At 39.8% G+C, this 27,309-nt stretch overlaps 1 protein-coding gene across 4 annotated transcripts in view; it reads left to right on the forward strand.

Annotated features, from left to right (window-relative positions):
* Positions 1-27,309, forward strand: part of MCA1 (PLAC8 family protein) — a 134,259-nt gene that overhangs the window by 22,350 nt on the left and 84,600 nt on the right. For 2 of the 4 annotated variants that reach the window (XM_089437429.1, XM_089437430.1), the window contains exon 2: positions 18,579-18,985. In XM_089437429.1, the coding sequence (XP_089293555.1) occupies positions 18,579-18,985 (407 nt within the window). The remainder of the gene's footprint in view (positions 1-18,578; positions 18,986-27,309) is intronic. The other 2 variants (XM_089437431.1, XM_089437432.1) reach the window with 1 other exon arrangement.

Genomic DNA, 27,309 nt, shown 5'->3' on the forward strand with positions numbered 1-27,309 from the left:
CACCGACCTCTCAATGGCTCGGACTGTTATGTTATTTATAGAAGGGTTGTCAGAACCTCTGCGTGGTTGGGTCAAAGCCTACCAACCCGTGACCTAACAGGACGCAATTAGCAAAGCAAGGGACATGCTAGGTTCCTACCCAAACAAACTATCCCTCAAAACGGGAAAGAAGTCAAGCAACAACATAGGGAGCCGTCATGGAAGAACCAGTTGGATGATGAAACCAGGAAAGACCTCAGAAGGAGAAGGCTATGTTTCTCTTGTCAGGAACCTTGGGCACCAGGGCATCGATGTACAAAAGGGAAGGCCCACTATATTGAAGTATTTTCTGAAAGCGAAGACGAAGATGAGAAGCCAGAGCCGAGTCAAGGAGAATCACAGGGCATGGGGGCAATACAGGACGAGACCCAGGAAGGGATTATTGCTTCTCTTACAGGGGTCCCAAGGTATCACACTCTTCGGGTCAGGGGCACTATACAGGGACAAAAAGTGACTGTGTTGATTGATGGAGGGGCCTCCCACAACTTCATTGATGCAGAATTTGTAGCTAGAAGGGGACTGTCGACATAAGAGTTTGGAGGATTTACAGTTCTGATCCCTGGAAAGAAGGAGCATAACCGCATGCCATGCACTAAAATAGTCCCTAACATGAATCTATCAATGGGGAACTACACAGTTACCGATAACTTTTTTGTGGTGGATTGCCCAGACTCTCATGTAGTATTAGGGGTTCAATGGCTATATTCGATCGGGACTCACACAATAAACTATCAAGACTTGGAATTTGCATTCACAGGACCAGATGGTAAGAAGGTAATGTTGAGAGGAATGCATACATATCCACCCAAGATTGTGACATCCAACAGGATGGAGGCAGATCTTCGACATGGGGATATTATATGGGCGGTGGAGTGTCGAATCATGGAGAAGAAATCAGCAGAACAACATAAGGAGTATCCCCCTGACATCATGACATTGTTGCAAAAACACCAGAAGGTTTTCAGAGATATACCCCTAGGACGACCGCCAGACTATGTCACAGGGTTCGGCGAACTTAAACCTTCAGGTTCGAAATTCGGCGAACCTCAAAAAAATTTTGAAATTCGTTCAGGTTCGCCGAACTTGAAAGTCGAACTTGAAAGCCGAACTTGTTCGAACTCGAACCCCATTCGAACCTGAAAGCGAACCTTAAGCCGAATTTAATCGAATTTGATTTTTTTTTTGTTGAGGTTCGAATTAGGTTTGGCAGTTGGTTTTCGACAATCTTCCCGCCAAAAAAATCCTTCATAAACAACATTGCGTTAAGGATTTAGCATAGCTTGCAAGTGTCGAGTGAGTTCTGAGTGAGTTATGGCAAGAAAATATTTTGAAGGTTCCGTCTATTTTATGAAACAGAGAAGGGAAAATCATAGTCATAACCAAAAATATGATATACAGGTAGTTGTGATCATTGAATCCCAAGCCTGCATGTGATGGGGCCGTTATCTATTTATAGTTTTCATTGGTCAAGTATCTCAAATAATCCAGTTGTGGCAGCAAGTACAACAGAAAATTATTTTAATAGTTGCATATATTTTGTGAAACCGCTGACTGAATATGGTAACTGTAACTAAGAATACAGTAGGCTAGTCTCAGGAGTGACCAAAAAATATCAAGCCTGGGTGTGACAGTTTTCCTAGATTCCAATATCGCATGCTCTAAACTATTATGGTAGTTATTCAAGATTCCAAAAGGAAATTGAAGTGCTGGCATGACAGATGAGAATGGAATCAGGGTATCATAAGAAAAAATGGGTTTATTGTGTTAGTAAATGAGCCATATGGACCTCAATGCAAAGTTATTGTTCCATTAAAAGATCATTAAGGTGATCTTAGATGCGGTTAGGAGATTAAAAAAACATTCTTTATTTGATTTTGGACACACTTAAATTTGAAATTGACCAAAAAAAATGGTTACTCGGTCTATTATTCTAAAATAAAACACTAGGCATCCTTTTACTAAATTTAAAAATAGACAGCTAATGAAATCTATGACATATAAAAGTTAAATCACAACTCCATGTGCTAACATTTATATGGCACAAAATAATTTTAGTAGTTGCAGAACAACATTAAGATTAAAGACAGACTGAAAAATTAACCTCAAATTTGGCAAAACTTGTTTCCAAGATTTATATTAGCAGCCTATTATTATTAAATTAAAAGCTAGACACGTTCTTTGAAGGTTATGAAACAAGATTAGTATGGTTAAAAGTAGAGCCAGCTCAACAAATCTTATTACAAAGGTACTGGCTACAGCTTTTAGAATCTCAATTTCATCATCAAACAACAAATTCATGTCCAAATTGTAATCATTGGGGATTCACCTATTCACTTCCAAAACAATTATGATTGTCAAGGGGGGTGGTGGGTTCAGTGGGCAACAAGATTCCAATCCCCTCAAAACATATTTGCTTAGAATTTGCCACTCAGGGGTTCCCTCACTTCCATTAAAAGGATTTCTATGAAACAAAAACTGACAAAGTTCCATCAAAAGGCTTGGCATAACCCACCAATGACATCTAGAGATTTGTATACCCCACCAATGACATATAGGGCTTGGCTTGGGATGAAATATTTTCAGTTACATGTCCCCCTTGCATAGGATATTTAAATAATGATAACCTAATTAAGAGAAATGGCTCATGGTAAGTCTGCCTAGTTACCCTGGCTAAAGACCAAATTAGAAATACATTGTTATAAGATATGAGTCTATATGCCATCTAAATAGCATGCAAACAAGAAGAACAGACATATATACAAAATAAATCATAGCCTGTGAAATTGCTGAACAATATATACAGCCTGTCAAAATGCTAAACATATTTACATGATGTAAAAAACATTTTAACAAGCAACTGAAAATTATGTCATTTCTTTTTGCAAACTACTATTGTGTATGTTTACATTTAACTAGATGTTAGAATGATTACATTATTCATGTATGTTTACTAATAAGAATTTGTATTCATGTGTTTATGGATCAATTTTGAATTTTTTATTATTTTGTCATCTATATATATATATATATATATATATATATATATATTGAAAAATATGTATAGTCGAACCTAATGTCGAACCTCATTCGAACTTGATCGGAAAATTCGAATTCGAATTGAACTTAATCGTTGTCGAACTCGAATTCGAACTCGAACCATGTGACATAGCCACTAGATAGGGGATTTGAGCACATCATTGAACTAGAGGAAGGGGTTCACGCTGTCATCACTACCCCTTACCGACATCCCAAAGTATATAAGGGTGAGATAGAGAAACCAATCCAGGAGTTGTTGGGATTAGGACACATACAACTAAGCTCGAGCCCTTTTGCTTCATCAGTAGTATTGGTCAAGAAGAAAGATGGATCCTTAAGAATGTGCATAGATTATCAGGCTCTAAACAAGAAGACCATAAAGAATCGTTACCCTATCCCCAGGATCGATGAGTTGATGGATGAACTGAAAGGGGCCAAGTACTTCTCAAAGATTTACCTTCGCTCAGGTTATCACCAAATCAGAGTTCGGGATTAAGACATTCCAAAAACAACTTTTAGATGCCACTATGGACACTATGAATTCCTAGTGATGCCTTTTGGATTGACCAACGCCCCTGCGACATTTCAATCATGTATGAACCATGTGTTTAACAAGCAGCTACGCAAATTTGTGCTGGTCTTCTTCGACGACATCTTGATTTACAGTGGAACATGGGAGGAGCATCTACAACATCTGGACCAGGTTTTGGGAATTTTAGAGGCACAACAATTTTATGCCAAAATCTCCAAATGTGAGTTTGGCATGACAAAATTATTATATCTGGGCCACATCATCGGAGGCCAAGGAGTCAAAGTGCACTAGGAGAAGATTGAAGCCATTCTTAATTGGCCCACTCCCAAAAATGTAACAGAATTAAGAAGCTTCTTGGGTATTTGTACCTATTATAGGAAATTTGTTAAGGGGTATTCACAACTAGCAGCACCTCTTACTGACCTGACTAAAAGGGGAGCCTTTGTATGGACAAAGACAGCACAGGAAACATTTGAGCGCATGAAGGAAGTGATGAGTTCATGCCCATTTCTAGCCTTACTAGATTTATTCCAACCATTTGTATTGGAGTGCGATGCTTCTAGGGAAGGAATTGGGGTTGTTTTAACACAAAATCATCATCCGATTGCTTTTGAGAGTAGGAAGCTTTAGGATTATGAGCACTCTTATTCCATTTATGACAAAGAAATGCTGGCAATTATGCATGCGCTGGCCAAGTTCCGGCCATATCTAGTGGGTAACAAATTCAAAGTCAAAACTGATCATAATAGTCTCAGATACTTCCTGGAGCAGAAAGGATTAAATGAAAGGAAACAAAAATGGGTTAGCAAGATCCAAGCCTATGACTTTGAGATCGAATATGTCAAGGGAAAAAACAATGCAGTAGTAGATGCCTTATGAAGGAGACCGACTACATTCTCCCTCATAGACATTGAGGAAGACTCGAAGTCCCATCTTCTGGTAGAATACTCGAAGAACCAGTCAGCTTGTGAAATCCTTGATGGACAATCAACAAACATTCGGTATAGAGTTGTCAATGATATTATGTATTATAAAGACCGGATCTATTTAGTGCCAGGGTCATGATTGAAAATGAAGATCCTACAAGCAGCCCACGACTCCCCTCTAGCAGGGCATTCGGGATTTCTGAAGACCTAAAGGACCATCAGGGAAAGGTTCACATGGAAGGGACTCAAGTGTTGGAAATACTCCGGGGGGGGGGGGGGTGGGGTAAATCAGTATTTCTTATTTTTTTTAAATTATTCTAGTGATTGCCAAAAGCATATATAGATATGTATATGTATACACAGAACACATAAATCAACAGCTGGAATTAATGCTTTTATTAAAACTCAAGACAGTGCAATGAAATAAATACAATATAAGTATATATCTGATTGTGAATAGTTGCCAAGCTCCAACTTGGACTTCAGTGAGGCTCCAACCTCCAGAGCACCAACTTTGTTTTGTAGTGGTTCTGCACTTAGGAGCACCTACCCCCAATGACTTCAGTCCTGTTCAGTTCTGAGGCTCCAACCTCTTGGGCTCCAACCCAACCTTGGTATAAATTGGTATGCTGCTACACTCTATTCAGCTGAGGTTCTCTCACTCCTACTCTCTTGCCTCTGCTGCTTCTGCTGCCTCTACAACCTCTGCTGCTTCTGCTGCTTCTTCTGCCTCTGCTGCTTCTGCTACCTCACACTCTGGTTCTTCACCACAACATCAAGAACAATTCTCTTTTTTTACTGTTTTATACATTCCCATGCCTCTGTCCATTCGTTTTTGCTTACACTGCCTCTTAGGCTTTCTCCTCAATTGCTGCGGCTTCCTCTGTGCTGTGCAAGTTCACTGACTTTCTGGGGATACGTAGATTCATTAGACCGGTCCAAACGATCCACGGAGAACACATCCACCCGATTTACCGTAACAGTGCTCCTTTTGGCAATGATTGCGGCGTACACAAATTTTTTCAATTAAATGGAGATGTTTTGTCCCGATTGCAATCATAATTGCCATGATTCATCCCTTTCACTGACGTTTAGCCTTCTGAACCGTCAGAACAGCCATCGTAAGCCTTTCGGCTTAAAACACCCCGTGCAAGCCAGACATTCCATTACACAGAGAATATGAGAAAAAACAGTCAAATAGACTAAAAGGCGGACTTCAGGAAATATTACAATTGCACCTATTCCTGTATTGGGTCCACGCTTAAATCGCAATCGGCGATTCGTGACTCCCGGGGGTCCTTTATATATCGGACCCATGACTCCGTCGATGGTTGACGACCAATCCTCCATTGCTTCGATGGACTGGATGCGATATGGTATTTTACCATAGTTAATATGCCCGTCGGGTCCACAACCTATCGTAGTTGGTGCTTCCAATGTGGCAAGGATTTATGGCTTGCGATATGCGATGGATGCGATCATAGATTAAGTCATATTTGTAATGTGCGGCGGGTCCGCGTGGATATGCATCGCAGTCGGGAGTTGCCCCTGGCGGAGGTCCGATGTGATGTCGCTATTGGCAATTGCAATGGACCGCTTGACATATTGTAGCTCCCACTTCTGAAGTGCAGATGCGATACTCGCTATCCGCGATAGAAAGTCACATAGGGTCAGGGCTCGACGTTAACGTAGACCCCTCATAGCGATGCAATGTGCCGGACCTGATACAACTCAACACTCCCATGTATAGAGTTTCAAGTCCGCAATCCTCCTCCGATAGTGTATTTGCCTTAGAGCCAAGTCTTCCGCCTCCGATAGTGTTAAGCCTATGTATATGGGCTTTCTGTCTGCTGATAGTGTTAAAGCATGCATACATGGGTTTAATGGCCCATTAAACCCATGTATGCATGCTTTAACACTATCAGCAGACAGAAACCTCCGATAGTGTTAAGCCTATGTATATGGGCTTTCTGTCTGCTGATAGTGTTAAAGCATGCATACATGGGTTTAATGGCCCATTAAACCCATGTATGCATGCTTTAACACTATCAGCAGACAGAAAGCCCATATACATAGGCCTAACACTATATATATATATATATAAGGTTCTGTGCCTCCGATAGTGTAAAAACACATATGTATGATATATGCTCCTCCGCATTTATCTTCATGCATATAATTCTTTTATGGCCCAATAGCTCCCGATAATATAAATGCACCCATTGCTCCTCTGATGGCTCCGTCTGCTTCCTTATAGCTCTGCTTGTTCCTCTGTTGCTGTCATGGCTGTCTGCATCCTCTGTTCTGCATCTCTTGGCTCCTTTTTCTCCTCGAATATTGCCATATTGACATCAATGACAATTTGTGTCCATCAATCTCCCCCTTTGTTATTGATGGCAATATTCTTTTGCTCTCCCCTTTTGACATCAATGGCAAAGGAATGCATATGGACTCCCCCTGTCTTGCTACATCTTTATGAATGAACTTGAGTGATGATAAAGAAATAACCCCCATCTTTTGACGTAGATGTTCGAATGCTTCTCGAGGAAGAGGCTTTGTGAAAATATCAACTATTTACTCCTTAGTACTGATATATTCCAGGATGATGTTTTGTTTAGCTACTTGCTCACAGAGGAAATGATACTTGATTGGTATGTGTTTGGTTCTTGAGTGCATCATTGGATTTTTGCTGAGACTGATAGCACTTGTGTTGTCACAATAGACGGTAATCGGTTGATCTGTACATATGTCGACATCTTTTAGAGCTTCCTTCATCCGTAGTATTTGAGTACAACAGTTTGCTGTAGCAATATACTCGGCTTCAGCTGTGGATAATGATATGGATAACTGTTTTTTACTAAGCCAGGATACTAAACAGTCTCCTAGGAAGAACGCATTTCCACTAGTACTTTTTCGATCATCTATACTTCCAACCCAATCAGCATCGGTGTATGCAATGACAGTCAGTGTTGAGCTCTTTGGGTACCAAAGACCGAAATCAGAAGTTCCTTTCAGGTATCTGAGAATTCTTTTTACAGCTAATAAGTGGGATTGTTTGGGAGCAGATTGAAATCTTCCCACCATTCCTACTGCCTGCATTATGTCTGGTCTTGTAGCTGTTAAGTATAGAAGGGCTCCAATCATTGACCTATAATGAGTTTCAGTTTGCAGTTTGTGGTCATAGGTGTGCTCATGGGTGCACAGTCCTCCATTCCATATTTTTTGAGCATGTCTTTTAGATATTTGGTTTGAGATATACACAATCTGCTCTGGTTTGAGATACTTGAAGTCCAAGGAAGTGGGACAACTCTCCTATCATTGACATCTCAAACTCTTTTGACATGCTTTGAGAAAATTCATGGCTCATTTCATCATTATTACTAGCAGAAATCAGATCATCGACATAAACAAGAGTAACTAGTAACTTACCTTCATCTCTCTTTATGTATAGATTACTTCCAGCCACTCCCTTTTTGAAGCCTTGTTGTTGTAGGTAGTGATCCAATCTTGCATACCAAGCTCTAAGAGCTTGTTTCAACCATAAAAGCCTTTTTCAACTTATAGACTAAGTCCTTTCCTGCTGTTAGATCAAAACCTTTTGGCTGCTCCATGTGGACTTCCTCCTTGAGTTCCCCATTTAGAAATGGTGATTTCACGTCCATTTGATAGATTTTGAATCCTTTTGAGCAAGCAAATGCCAAGAACATCCTGATAGCTTCCATACGGGCCACTGGTGCAAATGTCTCTTCAAAGTCAATTCCTTCAATTTGTGAATAGCCATTGTAGACAAGTCTTGCCTTGTCCTTCCTCATTCATTTTATTTTTGAACACCCATTTGGTTCCTATTATGTTTTTGCCCTTTGGACGAGGTACCATCTCCCATGTCTTGTTCTTCTCAATTTGGGACATTTCTTCTTCCATGGCTTTTACCCAATGAGGATCCTTACTTGCTTCTGCAAATATTTCTGGTTCTATCATAGATAAGAGGGCAATGACTTTTCTCTTGGGTGTGATTGTTATCCTTCTTCGGGTCTGCACACCTTCATCTCTATCGCCAATGATCTGCTCTTCTAGATGATGTCTTTGGACATACTTCATCTTTGAAGGGGTATTAGGTGGTTCTCTTTCCTCTTCTTCTTCTTCTTCTCCATCATCTATTTTTTCTTCTTTAGGTTCTTCTTCTTCAATGAGAAAGTCATTTTCATGTTCTTCAATTTCCTTTTCTGGAAGATCTTCATCAACCTTTACATCAATGCTTTCCACTATTTTCTTCAATCGATAACTGTAGCACTTGTAAGCCTTGCTCCGTGTAGAGTATCCAAGAAATATCCCTTCATCAACCTGAGAATCAAACTTTCCGGGTGAGCCATCATTTATTTTTATGAAGCACTTGCTTCCAAAGATCTTGAAGTACTTCACTGAAGTAGGTCTTCCTTTCCATAGCTCATAAGGAGTTTTTTCACAATTTGGTCTTAATTGAGTTCGATTCAATGTATAGACAGCTGTCCCTATTGCTTCTCTCCAGAATCTAGGCTGTAAGTCTGTTGCTAATAGCATTGTTCTTGCCATTTCTTGGACTATTCAATTTCTTCTTTCAACTACCCCATTTTGCTGAGGTGTTCTGGCAGCAGAGAATTCCCTTTTAATTCCATGAAAATTATAGAACTCACTAAATTCGTTTGATGTGAATTCTCCCCCTCAGTCTGTTTTGAGGCACTTAATTTTTGAATCTTTTTCATTTTCTACTAGGGCTTTTAGATTCTTAAAACACTCAAAAGTGTCAGATTTAAACTTTATAAAATATATCCACATCATTCTAGTATAATCATCAACAAATAACACAAAGTACCTTTCTCCTTGGAGTCCTTGATTTCTAGTTGGCCCACACACATCAGCATGGATGATCTCCAAGGGCTTCGATGTAGAGAGCTCCTTTGTCTTGTGGCTGGTTCTGGTCTGCTTTCCATGTTGACATGGACCACATACTCCTTGATTTGGTTTGAACAACCTTGGGATGTCTCATATGGATTTGATCTTGCTAATATTGATCAGATTTTCGAAGCTTGTATGTCCAAGTTACTTGTGCCACAACGAACTCTCATCTGTCTGACTCAAGTAGCATTTATTTTCTTGAATCTTGTTCAGAATGTAAATGTTGTCTGATGTTCTCACCCCTTTTGCCACAAGTTCCCCTGAGGTAGAGTTCCTTATTTCACAGTCTTTGGTGCTGAAAACAACCTTATGTCCTTGATCACAGATTTGGATGACACTCAGGAGGTTGTGTTTGAGTCCGTCAACTAGCAGAGAATCTTGAGCTTTTCCTTTTCCATTGATCAGAGTAACTGTTCCTTTCCTTGCAATTCTGCCAGATCCGCTTCCAAAGGACACATTCTCTTCCTTTTTGCTCAATGAGACAAACTTCCTTTTGTATCCTGTCATGTGTCTGGAGCACCCACTATCCACAAACCAATGGTTTCCATTATTTTGAGCATATAGAGCCAGGCCACATTTATCCATGCTGGAGTTCTTGCTACTCGTCTTTCTTCCTTTGAGTGGGCAGTCTTGTTCATAATGTCCATTATTGTAGCAGAAAGAACAAATTAGATCAAATTTGGTCAAGGGATCAAATGAATTGAAGGTTTTGATTTGTCCTTGCCTTTTGGGGGCATATGAGTTGATTATTCGGTCCTTTAGCTTTGTCTTTTCACTTCTACGAGCCATACAATGTCTGGCTTGATGACTGAAGTTTTAACAGTGAAAGCAGTGTACAAGAAAGATGGTTTGGTACCTGTTGAAGCAACCACGGTTTGAGTCGATTTCCTTCCTAGGAATTACTCCTCCCTCGTTCTTTGGATTTGCGATGGGCCCTTGGTGGAGTACAGGTTTGTATTTGCTGTAGTGTCTATGATTCGACTCCACATTCTTCTTTGGAGTAATTGTCTCTTCATTGTTGGGATCTGGGATGCACTTTTGATAACATATTTTTTCATCTTTTGGATTTTAGGAAAGTGCATCGGCATAACTTTTCGCACTATTCTTAGTGCTTGAGGATTCTCCTTTGAAACCTATTCCAGACTTGTCATGTTGAGGTTTTTGATTTTTCAGAATAGTCTCAAGTATTTGAGAGCTTTTACAACCCTTTTTAATTTGCTCCAACTCCTTTCTTAGAGACACTATTTCGGCCTCACGTTCTTCACAAGTCTCTTCTTTTTCTTTAAGCTTTGCTTCCAAGAGATCTTATCTCCTTCTTATTTCCTCGTTTTCCACTTTGAGAGAAATGATTTTGTTCCGTAGTTTCTCATTTTCTTCAATGGCGCTTATTAACAGTTCATCTACATTTCCTTCCAGCCTTGAGTCATCATCATCTGTGAGTGCCATGAATAATGTTTCTTGGCTTTCATCATGATCACTTTACTCATCTGATTTCTTTTTGATGACCATAAACTCATCCTCATCAAACTCATCTTGCTTGGAGAAGAAGTTTCTCATTGAACCCTTTCTTTTTGTGTGCCATTCTTTTAGAATTTCCTTCATCATCACTGTCATGTTTATGAGGACATCTTGTTGCATAATGACCTATTTTACCACATTTAAAATAGATAAGAGGATACTTGCTTTTAAGCTTAGATCCTCTCTTCAGCTTTCGTACAAATTGAGCCAATTCGGATTCCACATCTGACTCATCACTACAGTCATTCCTTTCTTTCCCCTTCTTTGACTTTGAGGCCTTGAATGCTGCATCTTTGGAGGTTGGGCCACCTTTCCTCATTTCATAGGCAGTGAGAATTCCATGGAGTTCATCCATTTTGAGGGTATCTAGATCCTTTGCTTCTTCTATAGCACTTATTTTGGAGTCAAATCTGTCTGGAAGAGACCTTAATACCTTTTGAATAATGGTACTTTCTTCAATTTTTTCGTCCAATCCTTTCAGGGAATTTACCACTTTAGCTACTCGGAGGAGGTATGCTGCAATATCTTCTTCATCTTCCATCCTCAAACTTTCAAATTGTCTTCTGTGAGTTTGAAGCTTTGCCATTTTGACTTTTGAGTCTCCATCGTGCAAGCCAACTAGCTTCTCCCACATTTCTTTGGCAGAGGTACAGTGCATGACTTTTGTAAACTCGGAATCAATGATTCCACTAGTGATGGAGTTCAAGGCCTTTGCATTTGCGATGTAGGCTTTCCTCTCGTCTGGGTCTGTTGGAAGAGTGGAAGTCGTTTGGTATTCATTTTGAACAAAATGCCAGACTTCAGGTCCAAGGGACATTAAGTAGTAGGTCATTCTTTTCTTCTAGAAACCAAAGTTAGTGCCATCGAACAAAGGAGGTCTTCCTGATGCTTCGTGATTTCTCATCATGGCTGCGGATCCTTCTTCAAGCTGTTAGGCTAGTATGAAGAGGCCGACTCTGATACCAATTGTTGGAAATACTGGGGGGGGGTGAATTAGTATTTCTTATTTTTTTTAATTGTTCTAGTGATTGCCAAAAGCATATATAGATATGTATATGTATACACAAAACATAGAAATCAACAGTTGGAATTGATGCTTTTATTAAAACTCAAGACAATGCAATGCTTTTATTAAAACTCAAGACAGTGCAATGAAATGAATACAATATAAGTTTATATCTGATTGTGAATAGTTGCCAAGCTCCAACTTGGACTTCAATGAGGCTCTAACCTCCAGAGCACCAACTCTGTTTTGCAGTGGTTCTACACTTAGGAGCACCTACCCCCAATGACTTCAGTCTTGTTCAGTTCTGAGGCTCCAACCTCTTGGGCTCCAACCCAACCTTGGTATAAACTGGTATGCTGCTACACTCTATTCAGCTGAGGTTCTCTCACTCCTACTCTCTTGCCTCTGCAGCCTCCGCTGCTTCTGTTGCCTCTTCTACTTTTGCTACCTCACACTCTGGTTCTTCACCACAACAACAGCACGAATAGTTCTCTGTTTTTACTGTTTTATACATTCCCATGCCTCTATCCATTCGTTTCCGCTTACATCGCCTCTTAGGCTTCCTCCCCGGTCGCTGTGGTTTCCTCTGTGCTGTGCAAGTTCACTGACTTTATGGGGATACGTAGATTCATTAAACTGGTCCAAACGGTCCACGGAGAACACATCCTCCCGGTTTATCGTAACAGAGCTCCTTTTGGCAATGATTGCGGCATACACAGAGTTCTTTCAATTAAACGAAGATGTTTTGTCCCGATCGCAATCATAATTGCCATGATTCACCCCTTTTCACTGACATTTAGCCTTCTGAACCGTCGGAACAGCCATCGTAAGCCTTTCGGCTTAAAACACCCCGCGCAAGCCAGACATTCCATTACACAGAGAATATGAGAAAAAACAGTCAAACAGACTAAAAGACGGACTTCAGGAAATATTACAATTGCACCTATTCCTGTATCGGGTCCGCACTTAAATCGCAATCGACGATTCGTGACTCTTGGGGGTCCTTTATATATCGAACCCATGACTCCGCCGATGGTCGACGGCCAATCCTCCACTGCTCCAATGCACTGGATGCGATATGGTATTAAACCATAGTTAATATGCCCGTCAGGTCCACAACCTATCGCAGTCGGTGCTTCCAATGTGACAAGTCTTTACGAATTGCGATATGCGATGGATGCGATCATAGATTAAGTCATATTTGTAATGTGCAGCAGGTCCGCGTGGATATGCATTGCAGTCGGGAGTTGCCCCTGGCGGAGGTCTGATGCGATATCGCTATCAGCGATCGCAATGGACTGCTTGACATATTGTAGCTCCCACTTCCAAAGTGCCGATGTGATACTCGCTATCGGCGATCGAAAGTCGCATAGGGTCAGGGCTCGACGTTAATGTAGACCCCTCATAGCAATGCGATGTGCCGGAACCGATACAACTCAACACTCCCATGTATAGAGTTTCAAGTCCGCAATCTGCCTCCAATAGTGTATTTGCCCTAGAGCCAAGTCTTCCGCCTCCGATAGTGTTAAGCCTATGTATATGGGCTTTCTGTCCGCCGATAGTGTTAAAGCATGCATACATGGGTTTTATGGCCTGATAGAATATATATATATATATATATAAGGTTCTGTGCCTCCGATAGTGTAAAAACACATATGTATGATATATGCTCCTCCGCCTGTATCTTCATGCATATAATTCTTTTGTGGCCCGATAGCTCCTGATAATATAAATGCACCCATTGCTCCTCTGATGGCTCTGTCTGCTTCCTTATAGCTCTGCTTGTTCCTCTGTTGCTGCGATGGCTGTTTGCATCCTCTGTTATGCTCCTCTTGGTTCCTTTTGTTCCTCGAATATTGCCATATTGACATCAATGACAATCTGTGTCCAACATCAAGAAGGAGTCAGGACATTATCAAATATATCAAGGAATGCGAGACCTGTAAGAGCAATAAAGTGGAACATACCCACCCCGTGGGTCTGTTACAACAACTACCAATTCCGGAACAAAAATGGAAAAGTGTCTCCATGGACTTCATCACAGGGCTACCCTCATCCCAAAATAGAGATTATATCTTTGTGGTAGTAGATCATTTGATCAAATATGCCAATTTCTTTGCGATTTCCTCCAGAAGTTCTGCATCTCAGATAGCAGAGATATTTTTCCAGAGAGTATTTCGTCTACATGGGATGCCCAAAACCATTGTCAGTGATTGTGACAGTAGGTTCATGGGAGCATTCTAGCAGGAGTTATTCAGGTTGGCAAGAACAAAGCTCACTCCCAGTACAAGTTACCACCCACAGACAGATGGACAAACATAAGCAATGAATAAATGGGTGGAAGGTTATTTACGAAATTATGTCACAGGTCAACAAAGAGCATGGACCAAGTTGTTGTATTTAGGGGAATATTGCTATAACACTACTTATCACATGTCCATAGGAATGTCACCCTTCCAAGCCTTATATGGATATGAGGCATTATCTTTGCAGACACAACATTTGGAGATAGCAGGGCACCATTAGCGAAGGATTGGATCCAGGGATGTCAAGATATTCTCTGATCACTCAAGGATAACCTAGAAACAGTTCAGAATCGACAAAAGTTATATGCAGATCGACAAAGAATAGAAAGGAGTTTTGAAGTAGGAGATGCAGTCTACCTCCGGATACAACTGTACAACAGTCTACCTTAAAGCAGAGAGGAGTAGAAAAGTTTAAGCCACGATTCTACGGGCCCTATTGAGTTACCCACAAGATAGGAGAAGTGGCTTATGAACTAGAACCTCCAACAGAAAGCAGAATTCATAACATATTTCATGTTTCTTGCTTGAAGAAGGCAATTGGAGAAAATGTCAAATCATCACCTGATTTACCCCCATTAGATGAGGAGGGACATCTTCAACTAGTTCCAGAAGAGGTGTTGGAGGTTCGAGAGAAGAAGCTTCGAAGCAGGACTGTCCGTGAATATCTAATATGATAGAAAGATTTGCCTGTCGAAGATGCCACCTGGGAGGGAGAGCACATATTGCAACATCTAGCATTGAAAGTGCTTGAGGGCAAGCAACTTCTAGTGGGAGGGACTGTAATATCCACAACCGATTCACTGGTTGGACCCAAATAATATTAATAGTAATAGTAGTAATACATAAATAAATAAGCGGCAATTGCCCATGGTTTTTGTTTTGGCCCAGGTATTTGCCCACAATGACTTCTAAACATCCCAACTATAAAATGAGGAGGAGGATTGAGAGCAAGGCATGGAATTTGGTCTTTTCTACACTGATATTTTGAGAGCTCAGGCAAGTTTTCAAGTGAGGATTTTCAGGTGAGATCCTCAGCCTCACTTCGGTGGGATTCAATCTCTCACCCTAGGGGGCAACCCATCTTCGGTGGTCTCTCCGATGACCCTAGCTGGTTTGACGAATTTTCTATTTTCTCTTATTTTAATATAAAGAGAGTTTTTGTGTATCATCTGTCTGCTGGATCACGAGCATACACCTGAATTGCCTCTGCAGGATTATCTATGATCCATGGGAAGCACACCAACAGGTAGATCCAGTTGTGAGATGCCAGACATCGGAAGGGAGAGCAAATCAACATTCTGATCATTTAATCCGCCCTTACACAGTCTCCACAGCCAGTAAGACTACCTCAGCAGTTCGTGTGGCACAGAAAGGGAGACAGACTCATTACAACACGAAGGGAGAGGAGCTGCCTCTGTCCACAGCTGAAGAACGTGGGGCTCCTTTGGAGTCTGCAGCTGGAGAACATGGGTTCTGTAACCTGCTCGAACCATCCCTGAACATTGGAGCCAACCTGAAGGTGTTCACAGGGTGTCAAGTATGTACTTCAGGGAAAGAGCGTGTTCCATTACACACGCTGGAGAGCGAAGATCTGAACGACTGTGTGGCACACCCTTGAAAGAAGTGATCGATTGATTTAATTTCATGGGCAGCAACGCAACAGTAGAAGGATCGCCCCCCCTGCATCACCTGTGGTAAAAACGGCCCAATCAATATTCTGTTCGGTTGATTAGTTGAATTAGTCAGAGGCTGCTTATATCTATAACTGCTCTTCATTAATTTGTAATACGCCCAAGTTATGGCTGGAACTCTCTTCAACAATGAAATTGATTTTCTTTGGGTCAAGTGTTTGGGTACATTGGTTATGGGAGTTTTTAATGATTGAGAAATTCAATTCTCTAAATATTAGCTAAAAGTTTGTTACACACTAGTATTATTGTTTTTCCAAGGTACCCATTCCTTACTAGTTTATATTGGTTTATTCTATAGGAATTGTAAACTGAAGCTTTGACCAATTTAAAATGTAGTGTTGTTGCTCAAGATAAATAAGTCCTCAACACTGAAGCTTATATTTCTCAAGTAACTTGTCCAATATTGTTTGGAATGCTCCCAAGTCTTGACCATGCTCGTATTGGCACATGTAGTAGCAGTTGTAAAACAAGGTCAACTTTATAAAGAGATAGACATCATAGTGATAGCCAGTATTGCGATTAAATCATAAAAATCGTCAAAAAATCATGGATGCTTTAGGTATTAAAAGAAATTGAAAAAAATGAATTTTCTGTATTTTTTAATGTTGCCGATGTTTTGCCAATTTTTACCAATGTTTTACCGTTTTTTACGTTTTTTTTTTCTTTTTTGGACCCTTGCTGATTTTATCCCAATTGCGATTTTCGCAACATTGGTGATAGCAATACTTCCTTTTATGCTGCTGTCCCTTCCGAGATATCTCTATTTTTATTGTTTTAATACACTATTGCTATCGCAAGGCATTCACCCCTTCCTTCTGTTTTATTAAAAGATAATCGTCAACACTTTTTTTGGAACTTATTTTTGTTGACATGGAATCGTTTATGATTCCTATGCAAGTTATCTTGTAATAAAATTAAATAGATATTCTAATGTCATATGAGAATCAATAGGTGGACAAGTAATGTGTTTTCCCTTCTGGTTGCAAAGATTTGATGTTTGACAAAGCAATATTATAAAAAAAAGTTTGTAACCAAGTCACATGACACGGGGACATGGGACATGGAGGACATGTGGATATGAGTATTTGACACAGGACATATCAGCCATAAAAACAGGATACATGGGACACATCCTCTCTCTCTCTCTCTATATATATATATATATATTACAACTTTTTTAGAAATTAGAAACTAGCTACTACATCAATGATGATCAAATATGCAAGAAATTAGAATATTCATTACATGTCATAAAATAGAAGTTTAAACGTTAGAACTGTAAAATGCAGTTTTCTCATTATGTCATTTGATGTTATCAAAATCAAACTGTATTCCATAAATACCGAGTTGCTGATGCTATAGGTGGGAATGCCAGTGGGAACAGAACATAAAAGAACTAGATGAATAAAAGTGAACAGAACAGTAAATAATGGCCCATCAGTGATCATGAAGTAAAAAAGGGTTCAATAAACCTCTAAAGGAAGTAGTGTGAAATCAATTGTGGGGGATAAATAATTGGGGGAGGAGTGCACCAGAGGGGGAGTAATATCACTTCCTTGGTTTGATGCAGAAAAACGAAGAGAGAGCAATAACTAATGTGTGAATACTGAAAATACTATATTTAGAACTATCAGTCATATGTTTACAAAAAAAAAGAAGAAATTTAACGAAGCAGCTCCAGCCTGCAGTTTGTGGAGAATGTGTGATTCTTTAGAAACCTGAACTTATCACTATAAATTTGAAAAACTAGACCTTCCCTAACTTATTGCTCATGATTTCACATGCACTGCAACCAAGAGTAAACCGATGAATATATGAACACCAGGTAATGTGTTTGGAAATTGTATTCTCAACCTGAGGTCTCATATGATACGTTATGACATGAGTATTTCTAATAGGATATCAGTAACCCATATCCACTTGAATTAGGACAGTTTCAGCTGCCATGTTAGTGGGGAGATGCAGTTTTTGCAATCAATCAAGCATGTGGATGGTTACGTTGTGTCTAAGCACATGCATACAAGAATTTCAACTCATTCACAGCTGTTATTTCAATGGTTTGTTTACCTTTATATTGGAGAGCAAACTTTTTTTCTGTAGTTGACCCTGTTATACAAGAAACATAAGTTAAATAGTGACATGTCTAGGGCATGTGTTCATGATCTGTTTGGCATGTGTCCTATTTTAGGTTACATGCCAAACACAAGCTGGACACATGTCCTAGCATATGACATGGTCAACGTGCAGGATATGGAGTTATGGACGGAAGACCCCTGAGGGATATATCCTGTTACTTGGGCTTGTAATTGATGACAATTTCAATTTGAAACATTCCAATATTTTATCTGTTTTGGATTCTTCTTTCTGATTTATTTTCATTTTTAGATCCATACAGCTAAACATGTGTGAATTTTAGTTTGATCTCATTACATTGCATTATTTTTCTTTCAAAAATGGACATATCAAAATAATTAAAATAAACATACCGTTTACAACGTACTTGCAACGTCCTTGAAAAGGTGACAAATTGAACCTGTGTTCTACAGAGTATTATTGAAGTATTTTTGTGTTGTCCATGAAATTGTGTGTCAGCAGGACCGACTCCAGGCCATTGAGAGGGATCAGCGAGAATACACTCTTGATGAAGAAGAGGAGAAAGTTCATGATGCAATCTTACATCCAGAATCTTCAGTATTGAACTCTTCAATGTTGCGGAAGTCCCTTTCCCGTAGGTATCCATACTTGGGATTCGAGGAGGCTCTTCAAAAAGAGAATGAGAAACTACAGGTTGAATTGCATAGGTCGCGAGCTAATATGGATGTTGATCAGTGTGATGTGATTCAACATCTTATTGAGGTTACAGAAAATGTTGCAAGTGTTCCTCCAGAAAGGAAGCATTTCCAACATTCAAATTGTGAAGAAAATCACCCATGTGCGGACTGTTGTGAAGAACAGCCATCTCCAATGGATGGGAGTTATCTTCGGCACCAAGATGGAAGGTATGCTTCCTGTCAATAGTCCTCGAGAGGTCTATAATTTGTGCCTATCTAGTTTGGATTTTTGTTGATAAGGTGTAATATAAGTATTGATGATTAAAGGAGCTACCTGTGAGGTACTTAAAGAATACTGTTAGAGATCATATTAGATTTCACTGTAGTCTATTTTGGTGTTGATTGCCACTATATGCTTTATGCTAGCCACAACCTTATTGTTGCACATATATAACCCTTAAAATGTTTAGTCATAATTGCATCTTGGAAGCCAAGCTTCAGCTTCTGTATTCTGTAAGATTTGAGTAAAAGGGTTCTAACAGGTTAAATTAATTCGGCTGAAAAAGGAGAATGCTTATGAAACCAATTTCTAAGTTCTGATTTGTTGCCCCATTGTAGTCCATAGGATTCATGTTCCTGGTGCTGCTTGTGAGACATACATATTCCCATTTGTAAGCTATATGTGTTGGGAAAACACAAGGAATTATTTGATGCCATATGATTATTAAGAATTAAATAATTGACTGACAACTGTCCAGTATGGCAAGTAGATAGACCTAATTGAAGTGATTTGCTCCCAATGGAAGTCTGCATTATTTCTAGAGATTTTTCAGGTCTCCAACGGCTGTTCACGAGTTCAATTAACAAGTTTCTGCAATTTTTTTTGTTTGCAAAAGATACTTCTTATATATACAGAAAAATATTTGCAGCAGCAGCTAGAAGCAAATGGAAAAAACAGAAAGGTATATACTATATACAATGTACATTATATCTTCTAATCATTTATGAGTAATAAATATTAAGAGAAAAACCTGAGAAATTGCTGGACTGAGAGACCATATAAACATACTGACAAGTTAGTTGTTTGCAATGAGAGCTTTCTTGTTACAAAAACACTGTTTGTCTTTTAATTTAAGATACAAAACAGTCCTTCTCGCCACACCAAATAATATTATCCCTGTACATGTGCTATATCAGAAACAGTGGGCATTAGAGCTGGAAAATACTAGAAAGTAATTTCCTTCTAAAATCTCCTGATTCCTGCGGGAGATGTTACCTCCCAAATCCTCACCATAGGTGGCAAAGCCCTAGCCACAGGTGAGACCCTCGGTTAATAACAGAAATGATACTCACTGTCACCTCAGCAGCTCTTTTATTCTCTTTAGGCTGTCGCTCCTCCAGCACAAGGGGGGAATCCCTAAAGGCAACTAAGTCTAGAATATGATAATGACTTGGAAAGGGTTAGTAGACTTGGGCAATCTGGTTTATGAGATTTTCAGCAGTAAATTTCAGATTTCAATAAATGATGATTTTGTATTTTTAAAGGGTAGTTGAAAGTGAAGACAAGTGCTGATATCCAAATTGGGTATAGTTGGTAAGAGGACAAAAATAGAGGGCTGTTTTTATTATGTGATTAGGGCAAACAGAGCTGCAAAACTAGTCAGCCTAATATTGCTGTTAATTAATGCATAAATTTCCTAGAGAGAGCCCTCTGAAAGATGTGCCTTTAGGCTTGTTTATTAGGGTGTGTTCCACTATGAAGTATAATTCAGTAACAACTCTAGATGCAAGAAAAGTTAAAACACATCCACATTTAAAACATCAAAGGAAGTGGAGAGGAATGATCACACCTAAGTTCTTCTATTGGAGTAGAGCAATGTTGCACGATCCTCCCCCACCCCCAAGGATCCAAGGCTAGAACTATGTCCCGTACGGATCCTTGGGCGATCCTCTCGTGGAACCATGGATCTGAAAATCAGATCTGCGGTTCCACCATTTTGAGGCAATTCCTGGAAATCTGGAACTGCGTGAGCTTGATTCGTGGTTTTGGATTCCAAATCCGCGGATCTAGAAAAGGATCTGTCGCGTATCTGTGGAGGTTCGGGTACAATTCCGCGCAGATCGTTAGCAGATCTAGAGGGAGATGGGCGGTTCCGCGGGGTTCTAATTTTTTTTTATTTTTTTTTAATTTTTTTCTTCGACTTAAGTTGGGTTGGGGCTTCCCAGACACTCCCAAGTTGCTCCCTAGATGCTCCCTCATGGTAATGTTAAACTCTTAAAAGTGACATTTTTCCTTTATCTTTTATTTTCATCCTTTTACTTAAATTTTTAATAGTACTATGAAATGACTCAGGATGTTTGAGAGTGGGTCTAGCCTCATTGGACTTCATATGGAGAAAATATAATTTCATATCCTATTCAAAATTCAGCAAGCTTAACAGTTAACAGCAGTGATGCGGGGGAGCGCCCCCCCCCCCCTTCGAACCCGCTCCCGAAGCGCGCTCCGGGCGGGAGCGGCTCGGGAGCGCGCTCCCGTAAAAAAATTTGCACTCCCTGGTCTGTGAGGGAGCGCTTCAGGGAGCGATCGCTCCCGCGCTCCCGGAGCGCTTTTTAATGCCCGGGAGCGATCGGATCGCTCCCTGATCGCTCCCGGGCATTAAAAAACGCTCCGGGAGCGAATTTTAAAAATTCGGGAGCGATTCGGCGGAAAAAAATTCCGCGGACCCGAAAAAAACAAAAAATTTAACTTATTTTTTTGGATTTATAAGCCCAATGGGCCAAAACAAAATCATTTCAATGAGATTGAGCTTGAGTTTGAGAGCAAAGGAGCAAGGAGCAAGAGCTGAGGAGCAAGGAGCCAGAGCTGAGGAGCGAGGAGCAAGTGCCAAGGAGCGAGGAGCAAGCTTGCAGAGGTAAGTAACTTAATCATTTAGTTAGTTTAGCTGGTTAGGTGGTTAGTTTGGTTAGTTTAATTTACCTGTTTGAGTTTAAAGATCATTAATTTAAATTAAATTAATAAATTAAATGAATTAATCCCAATAAACTAAATTAATTTGCAGATTCAAGACTCAAACCCTACAAACATCAAACACGATGGACCTGGGGATTTTTATTGGCATTTTCCTCTTCCTGGTCCCTTTTCTGGTTATTATGGTGGTGGAGAGTAGGAAACGGAGGGGGCCTGAAACTGAAGAGGTGGATGAAGAAGCCGGAGGAAGTCAAATAGGTGAAAACCCCAGTGAGGAGGATGTGGAGGAGGGTGAACATGAGGGTCAAAAAACTAAACAAGACCAAACTCCATTGTGGAAATATGTTCAGAGGCCTGAAGCAGGGAGAGGGGGTGGAACCACTAAATTTCATTGCCCCCATTGCAATTCTGATTTCACAGGCTCATACACCCGTTTGAGAAGACACTTTTGCGGGAAAAGGGCATGGGATAGAGAGAAACAAATAGGAATCAGAACTTGCGACAAGGTGTCAACAGAAGATAGAGCCAAATACATAAAGGAAGAGGAGGACGCCCAATACAAAGCAAAAAGATCAAGGGGTTTCTTTGAAAGCTCACAAAGAACTCCTTCAGCATCCTCCCAAGGCAGTGGATATGGACATGGAGGCTCAGGGTCATCATCTTTACGCCGTAGAACCATATCAGATTTCCTTGATGAGGGGTGTAGGAATGATGTGGATTCAAAAATTTACAGGTTCCTCTATGCAAATGGGATACCATTCAATGTTCTACGCTCACCTTATTGGCACGAAATGGTTTCTGCCATAAATGATGCCCCTAAAGGATACAAGAGCCCTGGGTATGACAAGGCAAGAACAGTTGGCCTTGATCATGAAAAAGCAAAAATATCACATTCTTTGAATAAAATGACAAGTTCTTGGACTGACAATGGGGTGTCCATTGTATCTGATGGATGGACAAATGTAAAAGGCAAGCCATTGATAAGTGTTCTCGCTGTGTCCCGAAGTGGTCCCATTTTTCTAGCTGCACATGATTACTCAGACAAGTTCAAGACCGCTATCAACATTGCAGAAGCATTGCTTGAAACAATTGAGCGTATTGGCCCATACAATGTCATCCAAGTCATCACTGATAATGCTCCTAATTGTAAGGCAGCGGGAGCAATTATTGAGGATAGATACCCGAACATATTTTGGTCTGGATGTTTGGTTCACACATTGAACCTTCTGTTGCATGATATTGTCAAAAACAAAAATGAACAATACCAATGGATTGGTGATTTGTACAAGAAAGGAAAAAAAATGATAAAATTTATTACAAATCATAGCAATACCCATGGCCTTTTCCGCAGTCACTCGAGATTGGAGTTGCTGAAGATTGCGAGGACTAGATTTGGTAGCTATTACCTCACCTTCAGGCGCCTTTTGAAGGTAAGAGAGGGTTTAGCTAGCATGGTATCAAGTCCAAATTGGCAGGTGTTAAAGGAAAGGGCTACAAATGTAGCTGACATTGCAGGTTTTGAAACGGTGGAGGAGGCCGCTCTTGATGGGCAGTTTTGGACAACTGTGAGACAGGTATTGGATTTCACCAAGCCAATTTATAACATGATTCGGTTTGCAGATACAGACAAACCAGTGATTGGTGAGGTGTATGAGCAAATGGATACCATGTTGGGGGAAATAAAAGACATTGTTAATAACAGAGATCCCGACTTGTACAATCTGATTCACGATTGTGTGTGTCAACGGTGGAAAAGGCTTAACCTTCCACTACATTGCTTGGCGTATATCCTTACGCCAAAATACTACTCAGATTCTTGGTTGGGCAAACCTGCAGCAGGGGGTGGTGTTAGGACCAAACCCCATTTAGATCGAGAGGTAACTAAAGGATATCTGGATGCATTAGAAAAGTTGGTGCCTGACAGGGAGGAATGTGCAGCTGTGCGCCTTGAAATAGGCAGATACTTCACTGGCAGTGGTTTGTATGGTAACTTCCATGCAATGGACGACAAAGATAAATTTGATTCTCTCACATGGTGGGAAACATATGGCGGCGACGGACTTTTGCGAAAATTGGTATTGAAAGTTCTTGCACAGGTTGTAAATTCTTCTTCTGCAGAGAGGTGTTGGAGCACCTACAGTTATATACATAATGTGAAAAGAAACAGGCTCAACGAAAACCGAGCAGAAAGCTTGGTTTATGTGCACTACAATTTGAGGTTGTTGAGCCATTACTGTGATCGGGCTAATGAAGATCCCACATATAAAATTTGGGACAATCACCCTGAGGACGACAATTTGGAAGATGGCACTGTACATATGGAAGAACTAGAAGATGAGCTTGTACGGGATGAAGCTGAAGCAGCTGCAGCAGCCATGCCACCTCCACCTCCACCATCCAGTTCTCGGGGCCCGAGTCTTGTTCCATTGCTGTCGCCACCTCCATCGACACCCTCGCGTGGAGGCTCTAGTTCTGGTCGTCGGTCTGGGCGGGAGACTCCTAGAAGACCGCCAAGACCTACTTATACTCCTGGAGACTCTCGTGGCAAGGGCCACTTGTAGATTTACAGTTTACTTGTCTTTTTTAGTTTCTATTAGACTTGTGACTTGTCACTTTAGTTTTCATAACTGTTCAGTGTTGAGTTTTGAGTCCTTGACTCTTGACTCTTGACTCTTTCATATCATTATGACATTATGATATTTTTTGTAAACATTATATCACTGGTGACTGTGACAATGAAAATTTGAAGTTTGAAGTTGGGCCTTGGCAATTATAACTCATTGGTAATGATTGTGAATTATGAATATGATGCTTTGTGAAAGACTAAAGTTGTTTCATTTCATCTCATTATTCATGTTTCATTTTATAAATTTTTAACATTTCATATCATGTTAACAGTTAGAAGTTAGGACTTAGAAATATCTTCGATATTACTTCTTGTAATGGTTAAACTTGGCTTACAAGTACAACTTGTTACTTTGGTGATCAATGATGATAAATGTTATTGAATTGAATGTTATTTTAATTTATTATTTTACTAAGGTTGATGACGATTATAATTTCTAGATGATTGATGTGATATGGTTCAATGATCAATTTATGTTTTTTTATGTTTTTTATGTCTATTTCATCATTCTACATGTTTTTGTTGACATATATGTATCAAAAATTAAAAAATATAAAAAATATATATATTTTTAAAAAATCGCTCCCCGATTCGCTCCCAAACCGGGAGCTTCTGAAAATGGTCGCTCCCGCTCCCGCTTCCGCTCCCGCTCCCCGCTCCGCTCCCGCTCCCAAGTAACACTGGTTAACAGTTTTCAAGAATTCAGGATCAATGAGATTATGGCATTTCATTAGATTATATCATGTATGAGGGTACGTGATGTTGGAAAATGTAACTAGGTTTGGTCTTCATAATGTCTTATGTAATCATGATTTTATGTATTTGATGTAAAGAGAAAAAGGAAAATTATTATTATTATTTTTAGCATGGGTTTCATGCTCAAGGTCATTTTATTTATAGTTCAAGCACCCATTGTGTGTTCCTAGGGCTTTGTCATAAAATCAAAGAGTCATTGCTATATGTAAAAGACCCTGTTGGGCATTTTGTATCATGTAAAAAGAATTTATTGAAGTTTGAGTCAAAAATTTCCCTCCAAGGCCTAGTTGGCCAACAAGAAGAGAAGTGGGCCTACAAAAGACAAGTTGGCCTCATAAAGGGAAACTCGACCTCACAAGAAGCCTATATATATAGGAGCTCTACCTCATTGGAAGAGATCATCAAGAAGTTCAATCAAGGATAAAAGGGAGACCTAGAAGGAATGAAGAAGAAGAGAATACAAGGAAGAGAAAAGTCAAAGTTTTTGAAGCTTGTTTTGGGTTACATAATTCCACACGTGTGAATATCTTAGGGCACATATTGTAGCCACAAATCTGAAATTTCAGACCTCTAAAGACGCTGAATTTTGATGTCATAAAGATCAAATGTGCAAGTCGAATTTCCAAGAAGGAAGAAGCAATCCTAGCGAAGGAGAGAGAAGAAAAATTTCACCATCTTTTCCCACATGTGCAAGTTAGGGTTTCTGCAGCAGAAGCTGAAAATTACAGACTTGAAGCATTGAGTGAAAATCTGAAGTAAGAGCCCGAAATATGAAGAATTGGAGCAGTTTGACTTGGGTTGACTTTGTGAAGAAGAAGTTCATCTAAAGAAGTAGAGTCTTGGAGGGGTCTTTGTCTTGGCTCTTAGGTATTGGAATTCGTCATTTGAAGATTCTATAAGAAGAGAAGAACTCTTGTGGGTTTTCCTCTCAAAGGAGAGGTTTTGGCCCTGGCTAGCAACCTATATTTTATGTCCTCTTGTCTCATTGATCTTCATAGTTTGGTAGTTGTTTGATGATAAAAACACAATAATAATCAAGTGAAGAAGAAGCTAATAACAAGTACATCAACTTAAGTAAAAGAACATCACAAGAAGTTATCAAAGATGAGAAAAAGCACCCTAATCTACCTGCCCTAGATTTCTCAACATGGTATCTTAACTAAGGTGGCAACAAGAAGAGGTTGCTTGAAGATCATCCAATTGAAGAAGGATACATAATGGTTGAGCATAAGAAGAACATCAAGGAAATCAAATCCTTAAGGAAAACAAAGATCCTTAAGGAGGACTATCCATCACATCACAAGGATTATATCATCACAACTCTTGGAAAAAGAAGACCTCAAAGACCCTATCTCCACACAATGAAAGGAGGACCCTACACACTTGAAGAACTCTTGGAAGCCTCAACGTTTTATAGTCATCAACCAAAGGAAGCAAGACGAGCACTTCATCATCAAAATACAAGTGATCTCCCTCTCATTGAAGAAATGATCACATCTCAAACATCTTTGAAGGAAGAGGATCATCTCTCCTTATATTGAAGAAGAAGCATCTTCATTCTTAAAGGAGGAAGACTTGAAGCATCTAATGGAAGACACCATCAAGGAGGTATCTTCATTTGACAAGTAAGTACTTTATTTTATGTCTCAATCTACAAACCAAATGACTTCTTTCTGCAAGGAGAACAATAAACTTGTTGGAACATTGAACTACCTTGCATGGAAGAAGAGAATAGATTTAATTCTCATGGAAAATGAAGTTATCGAATATGTCAAGGGCTCAATCACCAAACCACCACAAGAACAATTTGAAGCTCTATCAAAGTATATGAAAGGAGAAATGAGGGCTCAAAGAATCCTCATTGAATTGATCAAGGATTCTCTCATCCCTTGTGTAGCAAAGTTAAAGACATCGAAAGAAATCTATGACAAGTTGGTGGAGTTGTTTTCTATAAGTATCGCAGGAGAAATCATATCATTAAGAACCGAACTATACAAGATGAAGGTATTAGGGGAAGAAGGGGTAGCTTCATATCTCATGAAGGTATCTCAAATAAGAGATCAACTCAAGAACTTGGAGAAACAATGTTAGATCCAAAAATGACCACTCTGTATTCAATGCATTACTAGATGAATGGAGCAACTTTGTATCAAGCATCTATGGAAAGAAGGAAACAACTCCATTTAGTGATCTGTGGTTATT

Source organism: Pinus tabuliformis, chromosome 5_2 (assembly GCF_031772625.1).
Source record: "Pinus tabuliformis cultivar Carrire ecotype Pingquan chromosome 5_2, CPIR1, whole genome shotgun sequence".
In the NCBI taxonomy this organism is placed as follows: Eukaryota; Viridiplantae; Streptophyta; class Pinopsida; order Pinales; family Pinaceae; genus Pinus; species Pinus tabuliformis.